The 12,523-nt window shown below is 45.8% G+C and overlaps 1 protein-coding gene across 1 annotated transcript in view; it reads left to right on the top strand.

Annotated features, from left to right (window-relative positions):
- The window catches only part of AGO2 (argonaute RISC catalytic component 2), a 117,839-nt gene that overhangs the window by 57,095 nt on the left and 48,221 nt on the right, over positions 1 to 12,523 (top strand). Inside the window, exon 11 of the mRNA XM_075316152.1 lies at positions 11,256 to 11,440. Within this exon, the coding sequence (XP_075172267.1) occupies positions 11,256 to 11,440 (185 nt within the window). The remainder of the gene's footprint in view (positions 1 to 11,255; positions 11,441 to 12,523) is intronic.

Here is a 12,523-nt window from a genome sequence, read left to right as displayed (position 1 = left end):
CGCGCGGCCGCGCTTATTGCCGGCCGCGCTTATAACTTTAGTCCCCGGCTTCTGCGGCCTAGTGTCGTATATTCCCGCCCACAGGCCTGCCAGTCAGGGGTAAGGGCGGGACGCTGCACAGATCGTCAGCGCTGAGGGCTGGAGCATACATTAGTATCCTCCTCCCTCCTCACTCAGTACACTGGGGCACTGGATTCCCGCACTTTTCTTGGGCACGCCCACGGTCCCCTCCTCCCCACAGAACGCCGGCAGCCATTCCTGTCAGCGATTCAGACGCTGGAGAGGAGAGCCAACACAGGGAGACCCAGGCAGGGAATCTGGTGATCACACAACCGCTCTGAGCGGTCGGTAAGCAGCACCTGTGGTGCTGGCCCCACTGAGTACCGAAGTGTGTGTGTATATATATATATATATATATGCATGCTTATAGGCTATACATTTGCACTGTACGGTCGCTCTGTTGTTTTTTGGCTATATACCCTCCTGGTTGTTCTCAGATTTGTATCCTCCTGTTTTTTTTTTGTTTTTTTTTTTTTTTTGGTGTCAGTAGGCAGATTCGCTTCTGTTGAAAAGTTTGCACACATCATATATGGCAGATATTGTATACATGTATATCGTTGCACTAAGTCAATAACAAAACTTATTATTTCAGTTCTTGTAATGTAAAGGGAGCCGCGTACAACTGTAAAGAAATAATAATCAGATGGAATGCTTTTCATTATTTATTTCACCGCCCCTTAGTCCTCAGATGAACAGCTGTAATGGTAATATCTTTTTTATTTTTTTTTTTTAAGCGGACGTTTGTAGTTCGTGGTGTGTGTGAGTAACGTTTGTGCAGTTTTTTTGTCCCTGGTCCAGATGATGGTCGTGCTACTTTAGAGATGTAGTTGTTGTCTTGAGGTGTTCAGAATATATTTGAAAGCCATTTACACCCCCTCCTCCCCTATATTCATTAATGGGGTCTTTCAGCTTGGACAGTCCCTAGGTTCTGCTGCTGAAGACCCCCTTTCCCCTGATCAGATCGAATTAACCCTGGCAGTTCGTGTTTGATCTCATTGAGCACCACCACAGGAGAAACTACATATTACAAGGTTTCCACACTTCTGTTGTGTTAATAGGTGACATACCTCTCTGCTAATTGGGATGCAAATGGACGACTAGTAGGGGCACTGCCGTAAACTTAACTGCGGCATAGTTTTTGTGCCTTCGAGTGCAGGTGAGATAGATTAATATTAATGTGACCTATCAGAAAGGTTACTTTAAAATAAATGTAGAGTAGAAAGTTAGTAGGCGCAATACAAATTTTGGTAAAGTCATGTAAAAAATGTTTTATATATATTATATATAAAAACATTAATTATATATATATATACGTATATATATATATATATATATATATATATATATATATATATATATATATATATATATATATATATATATATATATATATATATATATATATATATATATATATATATATATATATATATACATATATATACATATATATATATACATATATATATATACATATATATATACATATATATATATATATATATATATACATATATATATATATATATATATACATATATATATATATATATATATACATATATATATATATATATATACACATATATATATATACACATATATATATATACACATATATATATATACACATATATATATATACACATATATATATATACACATATATATATATATACACATATATATATATATACACATATATATATATACACATATATATATATATACACATATATATATATATACACATATATATATATATACACATATATATATATATACACATATATATATATATACACATATATATATATATATATATATATATATATATATATATATACTTATAGGCTATACATTTGCACTGTACGGTCGCTCTGTTGATTTTTGGCTATATACCCTCCTGGTTGTTCTCAGAGGAGACAACATGTCATCCGCAAAAAGCAAGAGTGCCAAAGCACAGGCGTACTTTGCAACCTGTACCTCATGTACAGCTGTGCTACCGGCAGGTTCCACTGACCCTCATTGTGTGCAATGCTCGGCCCCTGTGGCACTTACTCAGCCGGAGCCTCTGCGACTGGTGGCCCAGGTGGAACCACCTGCTACCACTGTCCAGGTGACAGGGACGGAGTTTGCAGCCTTTGCTGACAAACTGTCTGAGAGTATGGATAAATGGTCTGCTAAAATACTGGAAGCATTGCAGTCCAGACCGGTGATTCAGGCCCCGGGCACTGTCCAATCCTTGACCCCTGGTCCCCCTCAATTGGAACAGCAAAGTGCCCCTGGGGTAACCCATAGGTCCCAGGGTGAGGTTTCTGACACGGACCGCAGTCCCAGGCCGCCCAAGCGGGGTCGCTGGGAAATTCCCTCCACTTCATCACACTGTTCAGGGTCCCAGCAGGAGGACTCTCTGGAGGATGAAGCGGAGGTATCAGATCAGGATTCTGATCCTGAAGCCGCTCTCAACCTAGATACACCTGAAGGTGACGCAGTAGTGAATGACCTTATAGCGACCATCAATCAGGTGTTGGATATTTCTCCCCCAGCTCCTCCAATTGAGGAGTCTGCTTCTCAGGAGAAATTCCGTTTCAGGTTTCCCAAGCGTACATTAAATATGTTTCTGGATCACTCTGACTTCAGAGAGGCAATCCAGAAAAATCGAGACTGTCCAGACAAGCGTTTTTCCAAGCGCCTTAAGGACACACGTTATCCCTTCCCCCCTGACGTGGTCAAGGGCTGGACTCAGTGTCCTAAGGTGGATCCTCCAATCTCCAGACTGGCGGCTAGATCCATAGTTGCAGTGGAAGATGGGGCTTCACTCAAAGATGCCACTGACAGACAGATGGAACTATGGTTGAAATCCATTTATGAAGCTATCGGCGCGTCTTTTGCTCCAGCATTCGCAGCCGTATGGGCACTCCAAGCTATCTCAGCTTGTCAGGCGCAGATTAATGCAGTAACACGTACATCTGCCCCGCAAGTGGTGTCCTTAACCACTCAGGCGTCGGCGTTTGCGTCCTACGCCATTAATGCAATCCTGGACTCGGCGAGCCGTACGGCGGTGGCATCCGCCAATTCGGTGGTACTCCGCAGGGCCATGTGGCTACGTGAATGGAAGGCAGACTCTGCTTCCAAAAAGTTCTTAACCGGTTTGCCATTGTCTGGCGACCGCTTGTTTGGTGAGCGATTGGATGAAATCATTAAACAATCCAAGGGAAAGGATTCATCCTTACCCCAGTCCAAACCAAACAGACCTCAACCACGGAAGGTACAATCGAGGTTTCGGTCCTTTCGGACCGCGGGCAGGTCTCACTTTTCCTCGTCCAAAAGGCCTCAGAAAGATCAGAGGAACTCCGATGCATGGCGGTCTAAGTCACGTCCTAAAAAGACCGCCGGAGGAACCGCTCCCAAAGCGGCCTCCTCATGACTTTCGGCCTCCTCAAACCGCATCCTCGGTCGGTGGCAGGCTCTCCCGCTTTTGCGACGCCTGGCTGCCACAAGTAAAAGACCGATGGGTGAGAGACATTCTATCTCAAGGTTACAGGATAGAGTTCAGCTCTCGTCCTCCGACTCGTTTCTTCAGAACATCTCCGCCCCCCGACAGAGCCGAGGCTCTTCTGCAGGCGGTGTGCACTCTGAAGGCGGAAGGAGTGGTGATCCCTGTTACTCTTCAGCAACGGGGTCACGGTTTTTACTCCAACTTGTTCGTGGTGCCAAAAAAGGACGGATCCTTCCGTCCTGTTCTGGACCTAAAACTGCTCAACAAGCATGTGAAAACCAGGCGGTTCCGGATGGAATCGCTCCGCTCAGTCATCGCCTCAATGTCCCAAGGAGATTTCCTGGCATCAATCGACATCAAAGATGCTTATCTCCACGTACCGATTGCACCAGAGCATCAGCGCTTCCTGCGTTTCGCCATAGGGGACGAACACCTACAGTTCGTGGCACTGCCTTTTGGCCTGGCGACAGCCCCACGGGTCTTCACCAAGGTCATGGCAACAGTGGTGGCAATCCTACACTCTCAGGGACACTCGGTGATCCCTTACTTAGACGATCTACTTGACAAGGCACCCTCTCAAGGGGCATGCCAACACAGCCTGAACATTGCTCTGGAAACTCTCCAGAGTTTCGGGTGGATCATCAATTTTCCAAAGTCAAATCTGACACCGGCCCAATCACTGACATATCTTGGCATGGAGTTTCATACTCTCTCAGCGATAGTGAAGCTTCCGCTGAACAAACAGCGTTCACTACAGACAGGGGTGCAATCTCTCCTTCAAGGTCAGTCACACCCCCTGAGGCGCCTCATGCACTTCCTAGGGAAAGATGGTGGCAGCAATGGAGGCAGTTCCTTTTGCGCAGTTTCATCTGCGCCCACTTCAATGGGACATTCTCCGCAAATGGGACAGGAAGTCGACGTCCCTCGACAGGAACGTCTCCCTTTCTCGGGCAGCCAAAGCTTCCCTTCAGTGGTGGCTTCTCCCCACTTCTCTGTCGAAGGGGAAATCCTTCCTGCCCCCATCCTGGGCGGTGGTCACGACGGACGCGAGCCTGTCAGGGTGGGGAGCGGTCTTTCTCCACCACAGGGCTCAGGGTACGTGGACTCAGCAGGAGTCCTCCCTTCAGATCAATGTTCTGGAGATAAGGGCAGTGTATCTTGCCCTAAAGGCGTTCCAGCCGTGGCTGGAAGGCAAACAGATCCGAATTCAGTCGGACAACTCCACAGCGGTGGCATACATCAACCACCAAGGCGGGACACGCAGTCGGCAAGCCTTCCAGGAAGTCCGGCGGATTCTGCTGTGGGTGGAAGCCACAGCCTCCACCATATCCGCAGTTCACATCCCGGGCGTAGAAAACTGGGAAGCAGACTTTCTCAGTCGCCAGGGCATGGACGCAGGGGAATGGTCCCTTAACCCGGACGTGTTTCAGGAGATCTGTTGCCGCTGGGGCATGCCGGACGTCGACCTAATGGCGTCCCGGCACAACAACAAGGTCCCGACATTCATGGCACGGTCCCAAGATCACAGAGCTCTGGCGGCAGACGCCTTAGTTCAGGATTGGTCGCAGTTTCAACTCCCTTATGTGTTTCCTCCTCTGGCACTGTTGCCCAGAGTGTTACGCAAGATCAGGGCCGACTGCCGCCGCGCCATCCTCGTCGCTCCAGACTGGCCGAGGAGGTCGTGGTACCCGGATCTGTGGCATCTCACGGTCGGCCAACCGTGGGCACTACCAGACCGACCAGACTTGCTGTCTCAAGGGCCGTTTTTCCATCTGAATTCTGCGGCCCTCAACCTGACTGTGTGGCCATTGAGTCCTGGATCCTAGCGTCTTCAGGATTATCTCAAGAGGTCATTGCCACTATGAGACAGGCTAGGAAACCAACGTCCGCCAAGATTTACCACAGGACGTGGAAAATATTCCTGTCGTGGTGCTCTGCTCAGGGTTTTTCTCCCTTGCAGTTTACCTTGCCCACTTTTCTGTCCTTCCTTCAATCCGGATTGGAAAAGGGTTTGTCGCTCGGCTCCCTTAAGGGACAAGTCTCTGCGCTCTGTCTTTTTTCAGAAGCGCCTAGCCAGACTTCCACAGGTACGCACGTTCCTGCAGGGGGTTTGTCACATCGTCCCTCCTTACAAGCGTCCGTTAGAACCCTGGGATCTGAGCACTCAGATTCTACATTTCTCGTACGGCGCCCCTGCGCCGCTCGGATGCACTTTGTCCTTGTCGCTGGCCAGCGTAAAGGGACACAAGCTTCCAAATCAACCCTGGCTCGGTGGATCAAGGAACCAATTCTTGAAGCTTATCGTTCCTCGGAACTTCCGGTTCCCTCAGGGCTGAAGGCCCATTCTACCAGGGCCGTGGGAGCGTCCTGGGCCTTGCGGCACCAGGCTACGGCTCAGCAGGTGTGTCAGGCAGCTACCTGGTCGAGCCTGCACACTTTCACGAAACACTATCAGGTGCATACCTATGTTTCGGCAGATGCCAGCCTAGGTAGGCGAGTCCTTCAGGCGGCGGTTGCCCACCTGTAGGACGGAGCCGTTTACGGCTCTATTATGAGGTATTATTTACCCACCCAGGGACTGCTTTTGGACGTCCCAATTGTCTGGGTCTCCCAATGGAGCGACAAAGAAGGGAATTTTGTTTACTTACCGTAAATTCCTTTTCTTCTAGCTCCAATTGGGAGACCCAGCACCCGCCCCTGTTTTTTGTGTACACATGTTGTTCATGTTGAATGGTTTCAGTTCTCCGATATTCCTTCGGATTGAATTTACTTTAAACCAATTTATAATTTTTTCCTCCTTCTTGCTTTTGCACCAAAACTGAGGAGCCCGTGAGGCACGGGGGGTGTATAGGCAGAAGGGGAGGGGCTTTACACTTTTAGTGTAATACTTTGTGTGGCCTCCGGAGGCATAGCTATACACCCAATTGTCTGGGTCTCCCCATTGGAGCTAGAAGAAAAGGAATTTACGGTAAGTAAACAAAATTCCCTTCTTTTCGGACAAACTTCCGATTTTTTTTTTTTTTTTAACCCCTTATATAAAAGTAAACCTATACATGTTTGGTGTCTACGAACTCGCACCGACCTCAGGCATCACACCTACACATCAGTTTTACCATATAGTGAACACAGTGAATAAAATATCTCAAAAACCATAGTGCTATCGCACTTTTTTAGAAATTTTTCTGCATTTGGAATTTTTTCTGCCGTTTTCTAGTACACTATATGGTAAAACTGATGGTTTCATTTAAAAGTACAGCTCGTTCCGCAAAAAATGAGCCCTCACATGACCATATTGACTGAAAAATAAAAAAGTTACGTCTCTCAGAAAAAGAATGGCGAAAAAAAAAACGGAAAGCGAAAAATCGGCCGGTCGTGAAGGGGTTAAGGACCACTGCCCCCTGCACCCTCTGTTTGGCATGTGCCAGTCTCTCCCATCGTTTCAACTTTACGTTGGTGGATGGATTAATGCAGTTTAGCATCAACCATTGTCATGTGGAAGCACTAATGATATACTAGCTGTAGTACCACGGGGGTTGCCCGGGATAGTAACTGTTTAGTCTCTTTCCCAGTCTGTCAGTCTCTATCCATGTCTTTCTGTCTGTCTGTCTTGTTCCTGGTCTGTCTCTGACTGTCTCGTTCCTTCACTCACACCTCCCCACCTCCTGTTTCATTCCTTCACCCCCCCCCCTCCTGTCTCGTCCGCCCCTCTCCTGTTTCGTTCCCCCCTCCTATCTATCAATCGCTCCACCGACATCTTATTACCTCACACATAAGCTTCTTATGCTAACCATTTTTGTTCCTATAGCAACCAATCACCGCTCCTATTAGCTGTAGCTCCTATCTCCATTGACTTTATTGGAGACAGGTATTTTGGAGTGTAACTGTACAGCGCGGGGTTAAATTTTCCTGTCAAAAGTCTATGATGCTCCCTGAGTCACATGGACTGTCTGTGCAAAATTTCGTGATTGTAAATGCAACGGTGTGAATTCCTTTGACAGACACAGACAGACCTTTATATATTAGATTATGCCACTGGCTGTTTCAAAATATTGGTGAGATTGACCTGGCGTGAGCTCCGCATGTGAGACATTGGCGCAGCTAGGACTGTGGACAATATTGCCTAGTTTAAGACTTTTGACGCAACATTTTAAATTACACCATGCGTGCGGACGTTTAAATTATGCAGCATTGATATTATTCATGGAGGTATCAGGGGTGGCAACCTTAAAAAAAAAAAAAAAAAGTCTCAATGAAAGTCTTAGCTTATCATTTTTCTTTTTTTGTAAACACCCTGTGCAGTCCTTGAAAAATGTATATAGGTCTTCTACGGGGTCTTCCTGGGATGGGGGGTAGTGGCAAAGCTGGGTCACAGAAGGCAGGGGTGTTAAAGGGCGATGGTGTAGGAGCTGTGAGGCAGAAACATCCAGAAACTGTCGGCAGTGTGGGCTTTAAAGAAATGGCGCCCATAGTCATTGAGCAGATGGCTTGATCTGCACACGCGTTGACGAGTCGAGATCTCACCTGCGCACATGTCACCTTTTGGGAGCCAGTTTTCTTAAGTCCACTGCTGGGAGATAAGTGCTCTGACTCCGGGCACCATTATTTGAATCCCACATTTCCAACATTTTCAGGATTGCCCCTGCCTCACCACCCGCAGTGAGCACTAGCATAGCCCACAGCATTGCCTCCTGTGACCATTCCAAATTTCTGGGAGGAAAAGTCCATCTTATAATCCAAAAAATACGCTATATGAAACTTGGAATTCCGATGCATACAGAGATCATGCACAATTTAGAATTTGCTACTGTGCTATCTTTGAATTATATCTCTAAATTTGGATTCCAGGAAAGCCGTGCATAGTAATTTCTTTATACATCAGGATTTGGCACTATATGGACTGGTTTTTTTTTTGTTTTTTTTTTCCCTTCTTACGGAGTCCAATGTGTAGTTGCTGTGTGTTTTTTTTTGTTTTTTTTTTTACTAATTCCTGCCTGTTCTGATGTGAGCTAAGTGCACATTCGCCTTAAGATGCTGTCCTTACCACTCGCCCTGCAGCGTCATCCAGGTCTGGGAATCATGGCTACAGCCAGGCTCCCCGAGGTGAGGGATGATTGCTGCAAACGTGCATGCACTGGTAAAAGCAGACCACATTGGTCCAGCATTAGGTCACATTTAAGGTCCTGTCAGACGTGACTTATCCTCCTAAGTGTTCAACCACGCGAAACGTATGTCGTGGTTTCCCATCTGGAGTTTCAACTATTGCTGGGTCTGCACTGAGCACTGTATTTGGTATGCGTTTATAAATATCATGATCCACCTTCCCTGTATTTCTTCTGTGGACAACTGTCTTTTCCCATGGGATTAGTTACATATAAGGCTATGTGCGCACTAGGCTTTTTGTACCGTGATTTTGTGCGTTTTTCGGGTGCGTTTTTGTTCAGAAAACTGCATGACTTTGCTTCACCAGCAAAGTCTGAGATTTCATTTTTGCTGTCTGCACACGGGTTTTTTTAGCTGCGTTTTTGTGGTGCCCATAGAAACGCAGCATGTCAATTATTCCTGCGTTTTTCACCCATTGAGTTCAAAAACGCAATGAAAAATGCAAATTGCAAATATAGCTGCGTTTCTATGACTAAAAACGTCGCTATTAACGCAAGGGGTGGGTAGTACAGTGACATGTACAGGAAGAGTATTCCTTGTGTTGGTAAATACAGAAGTGTGAATCCTCCCGATACTGCCACCACTGCTTCCACCTCCCGCCCTGCGCCATGTCCGCTCCCGTCCTGTGCCATGTCCAGACGGGAGGTGGAAGCAGCTGCGAAATCAAAAGTGAACAGTAGAAAAAAAATGATCATATTCACCTGTCTGCAGACTCCCGGGACACGTCCAATCGCTCCAGGATCTGTCGCTGATCAGCTGATGCGGTCACCTGATTGCATCAGCTGATCGTATAAGTCCAGCAGTGAGGCCGGCTTTTTACCGCCCGGCTGGTTTAAACTATCAGCTGATGCTATCAGGTGACCGCATCAGCTGATTACCGCCAGGTCCAGGAGCGATCGGACGTGTGTGTGTGTGTGTGTGTGTGTGTGTGTGTGTGTGTGTGTGTTTTTTTTTTTTTTTTCTTCTACTGATGCATCAGCTGATTGTATAAACTATGTTTATACAATCAGCTGATGTTCCATGCGAGTCACGTCCTTGAACCTGTGGCATCATCTGATTGCTTTGCCTTCCAGCAAACCGATCAGATCATATTCGATCCGGATTGAACATCGCTGGACCCTTGACCCAGGACTACAGCGGGTGGGGGTTGGTCTTTCAATAAAGATGGCCACTAATTGTGTTTTATTTCTAATAAAAATATTTTTTTTTTTTTATCGTTACTAGAAATTCATGGTGGCCATGTATAATATTGGCGTGACACCATGAATTTCGGGCTTAGGGCCAGTTGATAATACACAGCTAGCCCTAACCCCATTATTACCCAGTGAGCCACCTGGCCCCAGGGCAGCTGAAAGAGTTGGATACAGCGCCAGAAGATGGCGTTTCTATGAAAGCGCCATTTTCTGGGGCGGCTGCGGACTGCAATTCGCAGCGGAGGTACCCAGAAAGCTTGGGCACCCTGCGCTGCGGATTCCAATCCCCAGCTGCCTAGTTGTACCTGGCTGGACACACAAATTGAGCGAAGCCCACTTCATTTTTTTTTTTTTTTTCTTCATGAAATTAATGAAATTAAAAAAAGGAGCTTCCCTGTATTTTTGGTTCCTAGTTAAGTACAAATGGGCAGCCCGTACCTGCCTACTGTACCTGGCTAGCATACAACAATATGGCGAAGCCCACGTCTTTTATTTTTTTGTGAAAAAAAAATCTTGCATACAGTCCTGGATAAAGTATGCTGAGCCTTGTAGTTCTGCAGCTGCTATCTGCTCTCCTGCATACACTAGTGGAGAATGAAGAACAGATTGAAGCAGGAAATGACATCAAATCCGTTTTTTTTTTTTTCCTTTTCTTCTTTCTTCACCAATCTTTAATGGCATTGTTCAGTGATAAAAATAAACTGCATAAAAACCCAGCCAAAAACTCACCATTGCAGTTAAAATGCATGCGTTTGTGCGGGGTTTTTTTTTTAGCGGCCAGAAACGCAGCGTTTTTGATGCCACAAAAAAAGTTAGGTGCGTACATACCCTATCACTTAGGTGTTCAGACCAGCTGTGTACCCACCATATCTTCCATCTTTTATGTGTTACTTTGATGTCTAAGGTATTTGTGAGGATTCACATGAATCTTTTAAAAGTTTATTACTTTTAATGACCCAAAACCCCTTTTCTCCTGGTGTTTCCAATGATGCTGAGACTGCAGCTCTGATTAGGAACATGTCCTGGCCTTCCAGCCTGGTGAGATCTGGAGAGCAGCCACATTGACATTGTGACATTAGTTGAGATTATTTAATGATGAAGAAGCTATAAAATGCAATTATTTTCCATCACCACTCACTTCTGCATTGGGAGGTGAGCAGGGCTTATGACCTTATGTTTTCACATACCTATGAGTGCACGATACGTGACCTGAAAGATATGTGCAGACACTGCTCATTTTCCAATGCGGAAGAGGCACCAAAGAATCCTCTGTACATTCCCTGGACTATTTTTGTTAAGTACTCTGATCCTTATTTTTAATTTTTGTTTATATTCTTTAGGACTTTCACTGAACAGTTGCGGAAAATCTCTCGTGACGCTGGCATGCCCATTCAGGGACAGCCATGTTTCTGCAAATACGCCCAAGGAGCCGATAGTGTGGAACCGATGTTCCGACATCTGAAGAACACATACACTGGCCTCCAACTGATCGTTGTAATCCTCCCCGGGAAGACGCCTGTCTATGGTGAGTCCGAAAGATATATAAGAATTAGCTGCCTAACTTTAACAGTGATTGTTGCCATGGCAATCCAAGGTCACAATGACTACTTTCGGGTCGGCCACCTTCAGCAAGGCTGTTAGACCATGCCAGGAGCATGGTCCAAGAGGCGATCTTTCAGTGCAGAACTGACAGGTATAATTTATGGGAATGCTGTTGCATTCCCATACATTATACATTTATACCAGCGATCAGACTAATAAAAGTTAATGTCCCATATAGGGAGTAAGTCAAAAGAATAAATTAAATTTATCAAAATAAGAACCCATTAAATATGTAATGTATGTTAAAAAAATAAACAAAATAAGTATGTTTTGTATTGCCACTATAATCCCCTTCAGTAAACATCGTAGAAAAAAAAACCCCCTGCAAAAACAGTATCTTTTCATCATAGACCAGACATGGAGGAATAAACAATCAAAGTTGCATGTAAATAAACTCTGAAAACAGTGTTGTAACACAAAAAATAAGCCGCCATACAGTTCCACAAGAAAACCAAAAAATGTATAGCTCAGAATACAGCAATACAAAAAAATTTTTCTTTTTCGCTCCTAATTGGGAGACCCAGACAATTGGGTGTATAGCTATTGCCTCCGGAGGCCACACAAAGTATTACACTTAAAAGTGTAAGGCCCCTCCCCTTCTGGCTATACACCCCCAGTGGGATCACTGGCTCACCAGTTTTGTGCTTTGTGCGAAGGAGAAGCTCGTGGACACCAGGCGGTTCCGGATGGAATCCCTCCGCCATGTCATCGCCTCAAGGTCCCAAGGATATTTCCTAGCATCATTAGGCATCAAGGATGCTTATCCACACGTGCCGATTGATCCAGAGCACTAGCGTTTCTACGCTTCGTTATAGGAGACGAACACCTTCTGTTCGTAGCTCTACCTTCCGGCTAGCGACAGTCCCACTGGTCTTCGCCAAGGTCAGGGCAGCAGTAGTCACAGTCCTGCACTCTCAGGGTCACTCTGTGATCCCGTATTTAGACGATCTACTTGTCAAGGCACTCTCTTAGGAAACATGCCAACACTGCCCGAACGTTGCGCTGG

Source organism: Anomaloglossus baeobatrachus, chromosome 6 (genome assembly GCF_048569485.1).
Source record: "Anomaloglossus baeobatrachus isolate aAnoBae1 chromosome 6, aAnoBae1.hap1, whole genome shotgun sequence".
Taxonomy (NCBI): domain Eukaryota; kingdom Metazoa; phylum Chordata; class Amphibia; order Anura; family Aromobatidae; genus Anomaloglossus; species Anomaloglossus baeobatrachus.
The sequence above is the reverse complement of the archived record's forward strand: the minus strand, read 5'-3'. Positions and strand labels throughout refer to the sequence as shown.